Raw genomic sequence first — 18,213 nt, 5'->3', positions numbered from 1 at the left:
GGTCATCACATTTACGTTTAATCTTGGATTTGTGCCTGGCACGCGATGATTTAAGCTTAATTCTTCACGTTTTTATCCAGACCCTTCCAGTGTCAATAGTTTTGTTCATAACATCACGGTGGTTGTCAGCTTGTACCTTCCCGCTGCTGGACGAAGGCCTCTCCAATTCCCTCCCCTCCCCAGCACCGCTCCCATCCAGCAGTGGCCTCCACTCTGTGGCGCCGTCTCTCCCGCCGTGTCTCAATCTCCACTCCAGTGAATTTTATGGACAGATAACCGTCGCCTCTTTCAGCCAAATACACGCGGCGCATCGAGTTGTGTGTGACGTGGCGCTTGGGACCCGTGTTTGGCCAGGATCCTGGACATGCGAGAGAACCGGCTGCAGGAGATGAGCACCGCGGAGCGGACGTCCCCCCCACCGCCCAACAGGCGGCTGCAGGCCGTCGACGCGGAGCAAGAGGACATGGGGAAGGAGTTCATGACGTCGTACTTCCAGGACCTGCAGAAGAGAGGTACGTGTCCTGGGCCCGCACGTTGCCTTGGTTACGGCAAAACGACGCAGGGTGCTTGCACCACAACTTGGATTTACATTTCTTTACCCGTGTTATGCAATACATCTCCACACATGTCCCTCCATTTCAAAAATGTGTTTTACACAACACATCAGCCACCCAGCATTCTGGGAGGGCATAATTCTAGCAGGATTAGATTCAACACAAGCAAACTCAGGGCCGGTTTTGAGTCTCATCAGCAGTCAGCCTTGCTCAAACTGTGGAATGTTCATAGGCAAGGACCCTCTCTGTAAGATTTGGGTTCTAGTTCAATCAGAAACCAATAAAACAACCACGTCCTTGCGTTTCTTAAATGCACCACCAGGCCATGTGGTCGTGTAAACAATACTTTTATTTTTCGTGGAAGGGCAGATGCAAATTATTAGCTTGTTATATGTTGGACAATGTAACATAGTTAATGACAGCCATTGAATGCGTATGTAATACTCGATGTCCACAGTAAGCATATGCTGTGCATTGTGGGAACTGTAAAGGGGATACTCCCACTTCTTCCAAGGCATCTTGCCAGCATGGAAGAGTAGGCCAACCACCCTCGAGTAGAGGCCCATCTGCCAAGTGGTGAGTGATGGAGGCCAATTGCATTCTTGGAACTTCCCCTTTAGCACTGCCACCTGAATCGTGTCCGCAGCACCAACGTAAGGCAGATGTACGTAGTAGTTATGCTGAAGCAAAGTGGCGATGAGGCAGTGTTGTCCTGTAAGTGTTCATTAACTTTGATGGCAGCTTTGACCTCTCTCTCCGTTGTGGCTGTTAGATACGGGCCCAGAGTACACCACCGTGGTCTCCCTGAGTCTGCAGCTCGGCTAACGTCGTCGTCAGCACTGGCCCAGCGGCTGCGTCACACCTTCAGTCTCGCGTTCAGCCCGAAGTGCCTCCACCCCTTCCCTGGGATCACACCATTCCATTGATGGGCGCACTCAATCCAACTGCTTACACCACAACATGGACAATGAAAGTATTCCCGTTTTCTTGTGCCACCTTCACGGAATAAAAGCTCATTGATTTGGTGAAGACAAAGCTGCTGAGAATGAAGTAGAGGGGTAATGATCCGTTGCTTCACAAGCATGCGTCAAACAGCACTTGTAAGTAGCAATTTGTTTTATTCCATGTTGTATGTGATGGGTTTGTACAAACCCTGCAGCAAACACTGGTCATTACATTCACCACAATGTAAAAATGTACAAAACATTATTTTGATCTTTTGGGAAAGTCACGTAGATAGGCTGAAAGAAAATAACAAATTACATTTCGATCACAACACAAGCTACCGTCATCAGGAGAAAAAAAAAAGTAGTTATTTTCTTTCAACCTATGTACACGACTTTACCAAAAGACCCAAAGAATATGAATTCCTGCAGTCACGATGTACAATACATGTTAACTTGTGACTGAAGCACAACGCATTGCAGATTCACTAATTCAAGTGGAAGGTTCCCTGGCTGTGCTCTGCCAAGCCAAAGGAAGCACTTTTTAGATTAACATCGACTAATGGTGGCCGAGCTGGATCACGAATCCCCTGCAGGAGGAGACTTGGCTTCGTGTCTTGACGCCGCACCAGATGCTGTGGTGTTTGAGCCGGAACGAGGCCACAGTTGCAGACACTTTACCTCGACTTCAAATGTGTTTCTATAGGTGACACACAAGACCAGGCGCTGCGTTCACAAGTAGAAATAATAATGTAGTGTGGCATATCAGCTGAGCTGCGCTGGTGTCAACATGGTGATAGTGTTTGGTCTAACACAACACATCCTGCTCGCTAGTGTGTGAAAATGTAGACACCATGTGACTTTTGCAGTAAAACACCAGTTTCATTTGACTATGTAGAACTGTAAAGGATACCTTTTGCATTGTATGCTGTATGAACAACATGGTGTTCACAAGTGAAAATGTTAAATAAAACATTTTTTATACTTCTGGAAGCATGCTTGGTGAATGTTCCTTGCCAGCTGTGGGTAAATATGCAGATGTTGCCAACTCCAAGAAAGGGACATCCAGGCTGAGGGGTGATGGCTTTTGAGCATTATATAATCACATCCATAATAAATCCATTTAAAAGTCTATTGTTGGGCTCCCATGCGTATCTCCATGTCTAATAATAGAGGCAGCAAAGCCAGGCTGAGGATAAACTAGCAAAATCAAAGGTCACATACGAGTTTGCTCAACAGCTGGAGACTGAACTGGGAAGAAAACCAATCTCTTACCCAACCATTTCTGCTCTTCCTCCATCCTCTGCCTTCATGAACATTTCAATTAATCTTTTTCATGGATGGCTCCTTAAGACTTTTCTATTTACATCACCATTTAATTCACCTTTCGAGGTAGCCAACATATCCATTCTCTTCATGTGTCCATAACATTTGAAAATTGCCTGTACCAGCACTGTACACTCAGGCTCTTCTTCGTTTTCCCTACAGTTAAAATCAACATACGTACATATACATACTTCTGGGCATGGTGGTGATTCCATGGTAGACAAGGAGGATGTCTTCCTACTGATGCCGCCAAGGCACGTTCTCTTGGCGCCCTTGACGCCAGGCATCAGCTCGGCACACGCTTGGCGCAAGTCTCTCCAGACAGCACAGCCCGGTGGCTTCAGGAGGCTTCAGGAGGCAGAGCGGGCAGTGAGGAGCACGTTCTCCACGGTGGTGGCGGCCTCCACGTAGCGCTGCAGCCGGGCCGCGAGGCCCCACTCGCGCAGGTAGCGCACTCGGCCCTCGTCCAGCAGCCGCTTGCACAGGCGGCCCAGCTGCTCCCGCTCCGCTCGGCTCCGGCCGTCGCTAAACACACGGCGACGCAGCACACGCTCTTAGGGGTCCCCTTCCCCACACGCTCCGATTCGCACGGTTGGCTACGTAAGGTACAAACGCAGTTTTACATACACAAATGTGCGTCTCGACTCACACAGTCGCTCCCTTGAAAGGAGTTGCCTGGCCAATGTATTTCAGTATAGAGGTAAATGTGGGGCCCTGCCATAGCTCGCTCAAGCCACTGCTGTCGGAAGGGCCTCCATGAGGGGGAACTCTGGAGGGTACATGGTCTACTCTTCTACGTTGACCAGACGTCTTGTGAGAGGTGGGCGTACCCACGTTTTACCCCGCTCCATGCGACTTGCGGATCGAAGCTGGTGAAGCCATGTCTACTGCTGGATGGATAGAGGCAAGTTAACACACCCAGCTCTTCGCTGTTGTGCCATGCGTGGAGCAAAACGTCGGACATGCCTCAAACAGCACAGCCGTCAAAACCTCGGCACAAACACACAGCGACTTATCAACATTTGCACATCTTTTCTATGAAACTGACGCCTCCAGCAAGGCAATAAAGTGACTGACGCAGCACACGTATCGCGTGTGCTGAGCGACACGAGGCCGGGGAGCACGAGCCACTCTGCTATGACTCTGACCGACATTCATCATCGACTTACATAACTTGTTATTTTCACTGCACCCAATGTTGGTGCCAAACCCACGACGAGAGATGATGCGCAGCACTTCGGTCCGGTAAAAGCCGCATCTCATTTTCAATTCAGCAAATTTCTCGTAATTTCCCATGTGCCCCTTGAAAGAAAAACTCGTGGTCCCATCGGAGCTCTCTAACCTGATTATTACGACGGATGTCTGTATGTCTGGCATCTTCCACAGCGCAACAGAAAATAATCTAATTTGAAACTGCGTGCAACTCCAACTCATCCTGGCGTGCAGTCGGTGAAAATATCATTTGGTTTTGTTAGACACCAGTAAGTCTGTTGGCAAGCTACGGATGGCGGGGTAAAGTGTGGGTACACCCACTTCTTCCAACACGTTATATTATAGCTTTTTTCTTCCACACCACATCCCATTACATGTTTTCCGTTCGCTCTCAAGAGAAAGGGAGTAAAACTCGGAGGTGCGAAGACGACCGGGAAGGGCAATAAGCCACGCGGTGAGCCCGTGCCAAAGTCCACCTCCAAGCTCTGCGATCCCCTATATGAAGGTATTATATCTGCCAATTAATGGGAGGAAACTGAAGCACCCAGAGAAAAGCCCTCGCTTACTCCAGAGCTGGACTACAGGCACCCATAGCCACCAGCACCCAGCTAATAACTCGCAACTTAAATGAAAAAACTACAATGCAACACCGCCCCTTACTGTCACAGGCTTTGTTCATTTGCAGCTAGTGCTGTGTCGTCCACCTCTTGTGCCGCATAAAGACAGCTACCACTGTGGGTCCCCATGTCTAGACTGTAGTAGGGCGCTGGAATGGTTGGGATGTGATGCAAGTTGATTGGAGTTGCCAAGGCATTAAGATGCCTGAATAATGCAAAACCTGAGCCTAGAATCACCTGATTTGATCTTCTGCCTGACAAGGTGCAGCATGATCCATGGCCTCCATCTCCTCCTCCGCATGCCACTCCACTCCGTCTTGTCTGCTCGCGCTCCCTTCTCTTGTGGCGTTTTCATTTCCACGTCCGTTGTCCGGCACTTGGTCCGTTGGTCTCCTCCAGCCACAGGTCGCCCAGCTTGACATCCTCTGGATGAGGTCAAACTCCTTTGGGCCCAGGCCCTGCTCAGACAAAGACAGCAATGTACACACTGGAGCATTACCGACGGCTGTGTGGAAGCACCAACACAATGCTCGCGAATACAATTCACAGTTTAACCGCTAAAACAACACTGGAACACATTAGTCTGGGAATTCCATACATAGGCTGCTGCACAAAATTACTTCCTGTCTGTTTTTAAAATTTCAAAACGAACTTTGTTTTTATTATAATCTTTGCTTCCCATCTTTCACCAAGGAAGTATTTTTCTTTTATTTGAAGTTTCATGAAAAGGAGTTTATTCCGGCCCAGGGATAACTAGCGCAGCACCAAGTCCCAGGGCAGCCCCCTTTCACCAGTCCCAGGGACAAGCCCTTGTGGCAGGAGAGGCCCGGTGGAGGCAGTGCAGAGCGAGGAGGTCTGGAAAAGGGCAGGAGGCAGCATGGGATGGCAGATGGGACGAGCAGAGAGCGTTCATGTGCTCAGGGGATGAGCAGGGAGAGAGTTTGTGCACTCAGACTGTGGTCCCACTCCGACGCAGCGTCGCCCACAGCAGGGCGGGCTGCTTTAAAATGGGACGTTTGCTCTGGCTGTGACCTATGACCCCGAGCCACCCACGTGTAACGAGGGGCCGGGCTAATCAAGTTTGGTCCAGCCAACATAGATATGCTTCAGACAGATTCAATTCACTGAAATACCTGTGGGCCTAACTCATTGGTTCACCAACACCTCATGGATACCGTACAGGAAGGCTCCTATTTTCTACAGTGGGACGTATGCCTTTTGAACTTCTTTCACACCGTACATAGCCCACCGTGCTAACTGGAGGTGCGGGATCATAAAACAGGGTCGATCAGGTGGCCACTTTCCTTTTCTTCAGATCTAATTATGCAGGGATCTACGACACGTTTTAGAATGCCACCCCTGTAAATGCACTGGTGGTCTCCAACCCAAGCCATTCACAACCGTGCGTAGCTTACGAGAACTGATGAGATCTGGTGCTTTCGGGGTCATTTTGTCACAGGCCAAATTGTGTTGAACTACTGCAGGAATTGCCAACTAAAGTACCTGTAAATATTAACATCAGCATGAGACACGTAGTATAATGGGTGAAAGATCAGGTTACACTTGTGCTTAAAACAGCACTGCAGAAAAGGCAAAACATTCTCCATTCCTTTCATGTGGTATTCTTCTAAATACAAAACCCATCGGTAAGAAAATAAATCAGCAGACACTAACACCTCCTTGATGTACATCTGTCCACGTAAAAAAGTGTTTTTTACACATACTATCAGCCTCGTGGCCTTACAGAAATGTACAATTTCAGCAGCATTTGTTCATCACAAGCAAACTCGGGATCCATTCGGATCAGCTCAAAGCATCCAGTCATCACCTGAGAGCAAAAATACTTCTTCCCGACATAGGCCGGCCAGCTGCAGCGGTGGTGGCAGCACAGCGCGATGGCGATGCCCAGCACGGGGGGGCCCGCGCCGGTCTCGCAGGGGGCCGCCTCCTCCCCACACGCGGAGAGCCCTGGCGCGGAGGAGAGCCCTGGCGCGGAGGAGAGCCCTGGCGCGGAGGAGAGCCCAGGCGCGGAGGAGAGCCCTGGCGCGGAAGAGAGCCCTGGCGCGGAGGAGAGCCCTGGCGCTGCGCCCCGGGTGCCGTGCCGCGGTAGCGTCTCCACGAGGCAGCGCAGGGCCAGGTCTGGGGCACGCAGTCGGCGACACCGTGGACATGGGGGGGGGGGGGGGGGGGAGATGATTGCTCTGCGTTGGCCAATTAAGAAATGTGCCGTGTCATTTGCGGTGTGACCATCGCCGTGCTGAGAGTTTCTTCATTTTCTGAAGCTCGCAGAGGACGTGCAGCGAAACATCGGACATCACGGCGTATAACGCGCAGTACAACTCGTCGGAGAGATCTCTCGATCGTTCGGGCTGTGGTCCCACTCCGACGCAGCGTCGCCCACGGCAGGGCGGGCTGCTTTAAAATGGGACGTTTGCTCTGGCTGTGACCTGTGACCCCGAGTCGCCCCCATTGAACGAGGAGCCGGGCTGATTAAGTTTGGTCCAGCCAAAATAAGTCGCTCCACAGACAGATCCAACGCACCGATTCACCTGTGGACTGTACTTATTGGTTCACCGCCATCTCCTGGCCCACCGCCCAGTAGCTGACTGGCACAGCGGGGTGGCGAGTGCATGCTGGGTTGGATGTAATCGCTTTACTGAAATAGGCATAGAGAGAGCGACGACACCCGACTTGCATCTGAACGCATATTGTTCCTACATAAGTACATTAGGGTTACAAATTGCATTCGCTCGATGTGAAAACGTACAGATCCCCGTGAATAATGTGAATAACGTAGCGTGGTATTAGCCGCCGTGTCAGCTCAATATGCTGGGAGGTATAAGCGAGACACCGGCTAATTAGAACCGCAGGAGTGAGAGCCATGGGCATTGTGCATGCTCAAGCATCACGCAAATCTGAAATAAACCCGATTTATCACTTTCACCCATTACAGTGTAGCGGACACATTTGTGTGTCATACTTTGACATATTTACTTTCGTCTGTAGTTATCACATTAATAAATGCATTAAGAAGCATTAAGTGTCCCCTGAAGATGAAGCGCAGGCGCCATTCGGCATTTATTTTAGTGACAGCATGAAAACGCGACACACCCGTCACGTTTCAGACAGAAATACTTCCAATTGGACGGGAGAAACAAAGATTCTACTCGGAGTAGATTTTCTAAATCTCGGATGTGCCAACGGCAGTCATTTGAACCAAGTGAACGTAAACACGAGAAATCGGCACAAATCTTCTCAAAGGAGGCTGTGAAATTGAAACCGAGAACATCTGCGAGTCAAACAAGTCATGGAGGATGTTTGCCAGACGAATGAAGGCATCGCAGGGATGGGGTCATGGGGGTTGTTTGACCGGACTTCGCTGCGGTGGTCGATGCCGGTTGTTATGGCGGGCAGCGTAGATGTGGGGTATAGAAGTGCAATACAAATGTGGCTCTTGCCGTACTACCCTCTGCTGACCACCGCATAGCCACGCAGAAGAGGTGTTCTAGGCAGGATGATCGCCTGTCCAAGCCCTGCTTAGCTTGCGAGCACTGATGAGATTTGGAGCATTCCAGATAAATTGGTCACAGGTGTAGTACTCCGAATTGAGAACTGAAAATTGCTGAGAAAATAATTCCAATGCTCACGATTACTCAGGACCATAGCTTATGGCCGCAATTTCTATACCCCTGAGCCACGGGTCTGGACTTAACACGTTGGGGATGTGCAGCGAGAGATGAACACAGGCTCGGAGGCAATCCATGTGCAGAATGGATGCGACAACGCATCCATTGCACAGGTTCAGGGCCCAGGGGCAGCCCTGATTAATACTGCGGGTGCATGAACCATTAATATATGCCATCTGCTTCACAGTAGGCATTATAGTCCCCCTGGCATTATTCTAAAAAGAGTAGGGCGTGTGTGCTGGGGTCAAGGTCCAGGTTTGCCAATTACCCACAAATTAAATGGATAACCACGTGGCAACCTCGCCCCCTCCTCATGGAAGACTGCGCTTGTCTGTGAGACATGGCACCTTGGTGTTGGCCTTGCTCTACAAGCACGGCACAAATCCCGGCCGTGTTACCGACGGGGTGTGCCGCAGTGCGGATTGCAGTGCCCCGCTGGAGACAAGCGGCACTCTCGGCTCACTCGCGCACACCGACCTGTTGCCGCTCCACACAGATGCTTCCCGATGGCCACCACGGACGTCCCCTTATCCTGGAGCTGTGGCACCTTCCCTGCGCACATCAAGTTCACGGTCAGCGTGTGGTGGGGTACAGTGTGGGTAATCCCACCCATTCCATAGAGGGGCTCGCTAGAGCTCCCTCTAGTGGAGGCCCTGAATATATTTTTCTTTGCCCAGTTAGAAAAGAAATGCTCACAAGTGAAGGTGCTGACATAACAAGTAGAACTACTTAGGCTGGTAACAACCATTAGCTTCCTCAACTTCCATGCATTGCGATAATTTGTGATCACAATTCAACAAACTACTGAATATCTGTAGTAAATATAGCATCTGTAGTAACTGTAGGCATTTGAAACAATTGCAGACAACGGATTCTTAAACACACAACCTGATAGGTGTATCTTGAGAGTAAGAATGTATTTTAACCCATTAATCAATGCATCGCTTCATGCACAGACTCAAACATATAAAATAGAACGTCGCATATCCAACCACCACGTATCTCCCTGACCAATTAGTCGCCCACAGAGCAGTATTTGTACGTCGTATAAAGATCACTCGAGAGACGTTCATATAGGAGACGTTTTCTCATGTCCGCCGACACCTCAGTCCCCAGCGAGTTGGATGTGCGACGATGTACTGTATGTCCGTGTGTGGCCTAAACGTAGTCCATCTGAAAGCAATCCTTTCGGTCACCTGAAGAGACTGGCTCTATTACCAAGGTGGAGGTGCTGAATGTCTATCAGCAGGCGGCGGAAATCCACGTCCCCTTCCTGGTGCTTCCCGTCCACCTGCAAAGCAGTCGTTGTACGTGTTTCAGTGACTTGAATAAAATATGTACAGACAAACCAAACAATGAAATTAGTTAATCAATTTCGTTTGTCTCTTTTAAATGGGGAAACATTTATAGGAATAAAGAGTAACCGACTGTTTTCACTATTTTGCCAAAAAGCTCTCAGGTTTGCACGTGCAGCGAAACGTCGGACACTATGTCGGAGATGTCTCTCGAACACTCGGGCTGTGGTCCCACTCCGACGCAGCGTCACCCACGGCAGGGCGGGCTGCTTTAAAATGGGACGTTTGCTCTGGCTGTGACCTATGACCCCGAGCCACATCCATTGAACGAGGGGCAGGGCTGATTAAGTTTGGTCCAGCCATAAAAAAAAAAATCGCTCCACAGACAGATCTAACACACCGAATCACCTGTGGACTGCACTCATTGCTTCACCACCATCTCCTGGGCAGCGCTCAGTATCCGAATGGCCGTGTGATCGCGTATTGACAAGTGCACGTTTGCTAAGATTGTCTTCACTGTTGTTGCATAATCTCACATTTGTTGTTCGAGCTGAAGCAGCTCCCAGCACATGGGAGAAAAATGTCAGACTTCATTCAATGACCAAAAACACGCACCACGACAGAGCTGTGATTTAACAACGCACGACCCGAGCGGGCAGTGGTTGCCACTGTGTGGTCCATGTCTGGGTCGTGGGGATGGCAGTCTCACCGGGGAAACCCAGGGGCACGCCGACGCCTTTGACGCGGCACCTGTGTCAACTCGCGCTCTTGCGCTACTCGTCACCACAGATGTTGTAAAAAGGCCTCCTGATCCCTCGGTGCGATCAGCGACTTGGCACTCTGGTTTCCTCCCGCATGTATCAACACTCATTAAGGTGTTGGCCAAACATCCAATGAAAGGGCCACAGAGTTTTGGAAATAGTTGGCGCCGGTTCTGGCTGCCTTAACGCTTGTCTGTGGTTTCTCACGCTGTAAAACCAAACAAAAACTGTGCTAAATGTTTATTTTTGACGTTGTTTGCATCGGTGCCGCACCTTGAAGCGCGTGCTGCACCTCTCCACGAGCAGGAAGGAGACGCCGCGCGTGGCGTCCGGCAGGGCGCGCCGCACCCAGTGGGAGAGCTTCCCCCGCCCGGCGCCAAACTCCACGTAGCAGCGGTCGGCTCCCAGCAGGCCCAGGCTCGACAGGTGTCCCACTATGGATGCCTAGCGAGGAATAACACACAGACAGGAGACGGAGAGATCCCACGTGGAGCCCACACAGGCCGTTGGGAGTGGATGCTGTTAGCAAGCAGCACCTGTGAAGGCTGACAGGGAGCACGAGGGGCCAAAACCACATCTAGCTACGGTCACCCCGGTGCTGATGATCCCATCAGGCACTCATGGAAGCCGAGTCGACCTCGGGGAGGGGCCCAGTGCAAGTACTGAGAATCACCACCGATGTTCGCCGTAGGCGGGTTTCAAACTCAGGCTGTTGATATCGTCGCAGTGCAATGCGTTGACCGCTATGTTTACAGCTCTGCACACTACGCCACGGAAAATAAACACGCACAAACACACAAATCAAACGTATTTTGTATATGAACTTAGAGGTGTGTTTGCCTGTTTTGAACGTCATCAGCATCCTATAGCAGAGTTATGGCACAATACATACCGAGGCGTGCGTACTAAGTTTTCAGATGACTATTAAAACAAAAAAGAGTGACCCTTTCATATTTTACTCCACTTAAAAAAAAAACATGTAACTTGCTGACCCGCCCATATTGGGCATTTGTGAAAAAGAGCTTCATAGCTCATCGGATTCCTCCTGCAGTCTAAATAAAGATTCCAATACCGATTCCTTCTGGTGTCATCTTCTGGAGCTGGTCTCTGCCAGGCGGGGTTTAGTTTCCCCCAGAGAGACGAGGCTATACTCAGCTGCAGGTAAATGTACATTATTCTCTCCAACGCAATACGATTATACATCTAAAGAAACACCACTGTGCTCTCAAATAAAAGCTATGCACTTATTTCCAGAACTAACAACCATTGTTACAATTTTATTTTTACTTTATTTTAAGAAAACTATTCGTGTCCCGAGGCTCAAATATGAAACATTACGCTTGGCACAAGAAATAATGAGATGTGCTTTTGCTTGGGCCTCCATCAGAGGTCTAGGGGTTGAAGTGCCTGACAGTGCCGATTTCGCCGAGCGTGATCGTTGCGCAGATTGCATCGTGAATATCAATGACATTGCTCAATCGCAATTCCCTACTTCCTATCAGGCTCTGATGGGGGAGTTCAGGCTCATCGAGCCAATATAAGATACAATTGAAGGGATAATTGTCCCACGCTGCAGGTAGGATTTGGAGGTCATCATCAACATCAGCAGCCATTGTCTACTGGCTGATGGACAAAGACCAGCCACACCATTGCTATCCCTCGAGGTCCCGCAGTGTCACGACTCGTCTCGGTGCGACACGCACACCAGATCTCGCTGGCTCATCTACGCAGTGCTCATCCTCTCTCTGCTGAGTTCTCTCCATTGGCTGCCATTCTGTTTAAAGTCTCATCCATTGAAATAATTTCTGATAGCGATTCCCAAGCACGCCCACTTTCCTCAATGGTGAAGATGACATCTCTAAAATACGCATGAGAATGTAAGACAAGGGGACACGCTTTCTCCAAAGTTAATTACAGCGACATGAGAATACAGTATATTTTCCCAAAGTTGGAGGGGAAAAATGCATAAATATGAATGGCCACAACATTCACAATCTCTTACTTTCTGACGGCAGCCATTATAGCATCCAATGAGAATGAATTGCAGGGAACGCTAAAATAACTTTACAACGGTGGCCTCACAGTTGGGCGCAGGACAGAGGAGAGGTGGATGCGCCGCCACGCCGCCCTGCACATTCATCGTCCGTTGCGCAATACTCGTCCTATGTCATGACGATGTCGTACGACACAAGAGATGGTGGTAGCAAAGCTCTCCTCACCTGCTGCTGGAGATGTTTGAGGGCTGACTTTCCATTGCTTGGATCTGTCAGCTCCTGCTGCAGGGCTGGGTGGGACAGGACACGAAGCTCCAGCACCGCCTCTGCGCCTGCCAGAGAGAGACGCGTGTCCTGCGTTAGCCACGTCCACTCTCGCGACGGTTGTCGCCACGTGTCATGGATTCAGATTTTAGAGAGTATGTGGCACATTCTGGTCAAACACCGGGTAGGCTGCCACAGCACTTTTGTCAATTCCACTTTTGTCAACATTATTGTTAAGCAAGGAAGCCTATGGGGTATATTTTATTCATTTATGTAGCTGCTTGTTTACATAATTTTAGGCCATTTCGATTTAATTAAACATGTTATATTACCATACACTGAAGCTTTTATTATGAGTTAAGATTGATGGGAAGTTAAGTTTTTATTTAAAATCTAAAATATGTTTTAGATAAAATTATTTCCACTTTTTTGGAAAGTTAAGTGGTGAGCCTATGGGTAAATTTGTTCCCCACCATAGTAATGTGGAATTTCGACCGCTGGGTCAAGGCTGTAAACAACAGATCATCAACGTCTTAATGCTCAATTAAGCAGGAAATCTGACTTTTTGACTTTTAATAAATATGACATGTAAATAGATGACTTCCATTTAACTTTGTATGCATGTATTTACCATGGGGCTTATTTTATTAATCTTGTTGTCATGGAGGTAAGTGGAGGAGAAATTATCTCGGTTACCCACAGACCGTGCAGATTCCAGAACATTTTGAAGAGATAAAAAAATTATCAAATCTAGAAATAAAAAAATGAAGTGATTACATCATGGTGAACGTGCTGTAGTGGTCATCCCTGATCTAACGTGGGCATGTCACTGCGACCCTGTGAGAAAATGGACCCCACGGTTCCATTGCAGCAAGTGGTATGACATCTCAGGGGGCTTTCACAGATATAAGGATAATGAACACCTTGTTTGAAATTGGTCACATCCAGTTTAAAAAGTGCAAAGGTGCAGCCCTGAAATTACTTCCCACTGCCGGCAGGACATCTACTAAAGGATGTCTTGAAGTTGATAGGAGTACCCACATTTTACTCCACCACACACAACCTACTGCGGTGTAATTATTTGCACCACTGGGTGAACAGAGGCAGAGGGATTAAGGAAATGCTTGTAGCGGTTCATATGTACAGCGACCTCCGGATTGCAAGTGTAGCGTGCGAATCATCACACCTCGGCTCGGATCCAGTCCATCAGACTTAACTTACAAAGAAAGTGATGCTTACCTTGAAATACACCTTGTACTTTGCTTATTAGCGCTGACACTTCTTCTGCTGAGAGCGAGGATAACGCAACCTGCACCACAACACAGCAGCAACACGTCCTTACATACCACGTACTCCGTGGTACTCTGCTTCAATATACAAGGCTGAATTAAAAAAAAGAGTCTAAAAGTGTTTATTTACTTTACAACATATTATAAAAAATAACTTCAATGTGGAAAAGTAAAAACCAAAATGGTAAAAACATATTACAAGTTCAAAGCCCTGAGAAAGTCAAACTTGACCCCACCAACCCCACAGCTCGTTAGTTGTGTGTCGAACACGAGTGGCGTTTAATCCAAGGTGTAAGCCTCTAATCGAGATTCATACAATTATTTTCAAGACTAAATCCATGGCCACCAGTGTCCCTTGCTGTCATTAATCTATACACTTGAGCCTGCAACTTGACAACACGTTGAGAAGTCATACCCACGTAATCTTATTTTATCCCATCACTGAGCCAATGGACAGATGGCCAGACAACACAATTAGTGTTTGTTGTGATTTATTTTTGGTCGTTGCTATATTTACAGTGGCTCCGGGGTCCGAGCACCGAGCCAGCACGCCGATACGTATGCACATGTGTGCTCAACTTCTTTCGCACGGTACGTAGCCAACCGTGCTAAATCGGAGGTGCGGATTGAATTAAATCTGGATATCCGCACATGGCAAGGCCAGGTTCTCCAGCCTAGTGAGCTGATGGTCTCAGCCTGGTAATCAATAACTGCACAAAAACAATATCATACATGAGATTTTATAATTTAATTTAGCTTATTTCAGTAGCTTATTTCAACTCTGTAAATAAAACATTTAGGACTGATTGATATGTATGTTGAACTTTCTTTGCACCGTACATGCTAATCGAAGATACGGATCTTTGCGGGGCATACAAGAGGTGCATCTCAATAAAGTGACTTCAAGAGTAGCTCTGTGAAATATTCTATGGCCATTTTCTCACAGGGTGGTGCACGGCTCTCCTCAAGAGCTCCGATTTGACGTATATTTGTCTTATGTCATGACGCCAATAACAAGTTAATTATATAATTGGGCAATATATTTAATAGCGTTCATCAAGGAGTCAACACTAATTAATGAATTCCAACAACGTACCTGTTCTTTTGAAGGCAGTTCATCGTTTTCTCCACAGTTGATATCTCGCACGTAGTACGCCTGCAAGAAAACAAATTACTTAACCTCTAAAGTTAAATAAACTGCTGAATAGAAGTTAAATTACCACACGTCTCCCTGTGATACTTTTATTCTAAACCTATGCTCTATTACAAAACAATTATGGTTAACCAGCTCTCTTTTGTAGATTATAATTGGTTTCCTTTGCCTGCAGTTTTATTTATTTATTTACTTCATGAACCAAGTTTACGGATTATTCACCTCCCAGCCACGTTCATGCAATTTCCCATCTTGTCTCATCTTTTTGACGCTCATCTTGAATGAGTCGTACGGCCTCCGCATATTAATGTTAACACCCATCCACTCGCATGGTCATAACCCTTCACTGTCATATTGAACACTTAATCCCATCTCATGAAATACTTAGCAGCATCCCGATATTTATTATTCTGCTTCCTTAAGTCCATAACCCTTAATGTCCATTAAGACGTTATTAAACGCATTGGACACTACATCTGACAGCGAAACCCATTTGATGTGCCTATTATGTGTTCCCAAATCAATACGTGGACCTTCCATTTATCTGCTCCTCTGTTCAATTTCCCACATTTTTAGTGCAGATGATATACATAACATGGCAGTTGTGCCAAAATACTTGTCATTTTGACGATAAAGTTGGCCTAAAAAATTATACTACGTGGCCCAACCCCAAAATAGGTTAAATGTGAAAGTTGCGGCAAATATATTATTTTAACCGAAGCATGATCATACATTTTACAAATTTGATTATACATTTTCTGAGCTGCATCGAGAGCGGGGCAATTGGGATGCACCAAGCGACACACACACATGCTCCTATAGCAGCAACTTCAAGATCAGCTCAATCTAAAACAATCACATGGTCGGGACAAATTAACACGAATCAAATGTAAACTCACACTAGAAAGGTAGGAAAACTGTCAATCGATGTAATACAGCCAACTGTGAACATCTGCGCTGATTCACATCTGCGCCTGTAAAAGAGAATTATGTCATACGCATAATGCACACAAGAGCTCTTAGACTCACCGGCTTGGGTTTTTCCCTTGCGTTACATTTCTTCAGGTGTTTTCCCAAAACATCTTCATAAACTGTACTGAAAGATTTTCCAATTTTGGAAGGGGGCAAATATGCATTATATGTTAACAAGAACAAACACAACAGGACCTTGACTTTAAGATGCTGCTGCTCCATCTGGGCCGGGGTCGTGGAGACGGTGAAACAAGGGGGGGTCTGGCTGGGCTCGGCTGAGCGGGGCCCGTGGGATAGAGGCAGCGAGAGTTAGACAAGACTTTCATTGATATTGCTAATGATGTATCACTAATGCCATGCACACCGGAACGGTGCAGTCCTGAGGTACCAACACTTTACATCACACGCGGTGAACCCATTTCTCCTGCTGGCTGGACAGAGCTGGGGGGGGGGGGGGGTGAAGCAACTTGGCCATAGCGAGAGGGTTAACTTTAATACTCTCGTCGACGTCAATTGTGCCAATAAGAGCAAGTAAAGTTTGATTTATTGATCGTTTGAGGGAAACTTTCGCCATTGTTAAGGTGAAGTGGGGAGTTCGCTCAAACACATATCCCTTGTGATCATCATAGTTATAGCATCGCTAATTATAGTTTCATATTAAAAATGCGTGTCAGATCTGTATGTGCAGCGTATGTAAATGCAATGTGCAAAGTATGATACTTACTGCTTTGAATCAAGTGGACAGACGATCCGTCTCCTCTCATTAGCCACCTGCAATACACACGTCCCGTGATTTAGACTGGATAATTACACACATTACTGTGGAAACTCGGTGTAAATGTATTTAGTGCACCGGCAAAACTGAACACAAGGTGCGGGAAGAAGTTGGACCACAGAATGAATGCGACGTTATAGCCTTTCATCAGCCACGTTCAATCCATTGCTGGATGAAGGCCTCCCCAAGCCCTCGGCCTCACTCGTGCCGTGTAACAATCCATCGAGCGAATTCGCTCATTTGATCGCTCCTTCTCCTCGCCGCACTTCCATTCGGACCCGCTCCACTCACTCCTTGGTGGGCGCGCTCCCGTGGATATTCAAGACCGTCGGTCATCATCCCCCCCCCCCCTTCTAGCCATGACGTGTCTTGCCAACTTTCACTTCACTTTCATTAAATTTGCATCGTCTTTCCCTGCGTATGTCATTCTGTCTCTCCGTGTAACTGCGGCATGTATCTGTTTGGTATCCCTCTTTAGGCACCTCGCTCAGCCACCCTCCCGATACCGCGGGCCACGTGCGAGCCACGTGGAGGGTCGGCCTTGACTAGGCCTCACTCACCGGCGCGCTCGTGCCCGAGCAGGCGGCGTGCTCCCCGCACAACGCCCTGCCCGCAGCCACGCTCATCTTGCAGTAGCGTCGCTTCCTCTCCACAAAGAACGCGCAGCACCCGGGCGCGGGGCTCGGGAGCCCTGCGTCTCCGCCATCCGCGGCCGCCACCGCCACCTCCATCGCAGCCGCCCCAGTGACCGAGGGGGGAGAAGGGAGGAGCCGCGACCACGTGGCCGCCACCACCGTCACCCCCCCCCGCTCGACGCCGTGAAGTCACCGCCGCCATCTTACTCGGGGCCAGAGCGCGCGTGGCCTCGCCCCTGCGGCGCGCATTCTGATGACGTCACCACGGCTGACCCGCGGCGTTGTTGCCCTGAGCAAGATGGCCGCGGCGGCGCGTCTGGGCGAGCGTGGCTGCCTGAGGTTTGTCAGGCGGCAAGTCCAGAGGACGACTCCCCCCCCCCATCGCCCGCTCGCATCAGCGGCGAGCAGGCGAGGTCTGCACTCGAGACGTGTCACGCAACTGATCAGCACGGTTGGCTACGTACGGTGCGAAAGAAGTTCAACATACTGCACATACAAGACAAAGATCCCCCGTGTAGCCGTAACAGACTGTTGGGGCAAGTGCTGTTAGCGAGCACCTATGAAGGCGGTGGGTGACCGGTACCACGCTCAGTCGCCTTTGTCTCCCTCGTGGCGATGTTTTTAGGCACCGCACCAGGTCCTCACATGAGGATGAGTCGATCTGAGTCGACTGCACAAACAACTGAGCACACGCATTGTCACCGTGACCACTGTCAGCCCGGACGCTAGGGGGCGG

At 48.7% G+C, this 18,213-nt stretch overlaps 1 protein-coding gene across 5 annotated transcripts; it reads right to left on the bottom strand.

Moving 5' to 3' along the window:
* Nucleotides 1-923: 923 nt before the first annotated feature.
* Nucleotides 924-18,009, bottom strand: TRMT13 (tRNA methyltransferase 13). Of its 5 annotated transcripts, none has more exons than XR_013639232.1 (13): nt 17,403-18,009; nt 16,792-16,838; nt 16,125-16,191; nt 15,039-15,098; nt 13,893-13,962; nt 12,615-12,721; nt 10,669-10,839; nt 9,536-9,630; nt 8,817-8,886; nt 6,482-6,792; nt 4,891-5,111; nt 3,016-3,349; nt 924-1,457 (listed from the first exon to the last, which is right to left on the bottom strand). XR_013639232.1 is itself a non-coding variant. In XM_078867789.1 (12 exons), the coding sequence occupies exons 1-12, from the start codon at nt 17,571-17,573 to the stop codon at nt 3,165-3,167; spliced, it is 1,575 nt and encodes a 524-aa protein (XP_078723915.1). In that variant the 5' UTR covers nt 17,574-18,009; the 3' UTR covers nt 1,665-3,164. The 5 variants fall into 5 exon arrangements, 3 of the variants coding, with proteins under 3 accessions (XP_078723915.1, XP_078723917.1, XP_078723918.1); XR_013639231.1 differs by lacking the exon at nt 924-1,457 and adding an exon at nt 1,665-2,198; XM_078867789.1 differs by lacking the exon at nt 924-1,457 and having other exon boundaries at nt 1,665-3,349.
* Nucleotides 18,010-18,213: the final 204 nt, after the last annotated feature.

The sequence above is a fragment of the Lampetra fluviatilis genome, chromosome 24, assembly GCF_964198595.1.
Source record: "Lampetra fluviatilis chromosome 24, kcLamFluv1.1, whole genome shotgun sequence".
Lineage (NCBI taxonomy): Eukaryota > Metazoa > Chordata > Hyperoartia > Petromyzontiformes > Petromyzontidae > Lampetra > Lampetra fluviatilis.
Note: the sequence above shows the minus strand (reverse complement) of the source record. Positions and strands in the feature narration are given on the sequence as shown.

What these genes read in the sequence shown, in the direction of transcription:
- TRMT13 (XM_078867789.1), bottom strand. Translation starts at nt 17,573, where the DNA reads ATGGAGGTGGCGGTGGCGGCCGCGGATGGCGGAGACGCAGGGCTCCCG. An exon ending in CAAGGGAAAAACCCAAGCCG is followed by an intron (nt 15,099 to 16,124) that starts GTGAGTCTAAGA and finishes GTTTTCTTGCAG; the next exon opens with GCGTACTACGTGCGAGATAT. An exon ending in GGTGCAGCACGCGCTTCAAG is followed by an intron (nt 9,631 to 10,668) that starts GTGCGGCACCGA and finishes ACTGCTTTGCAG; the next exon opens with GTGGACGGGAAGCACCAGGA.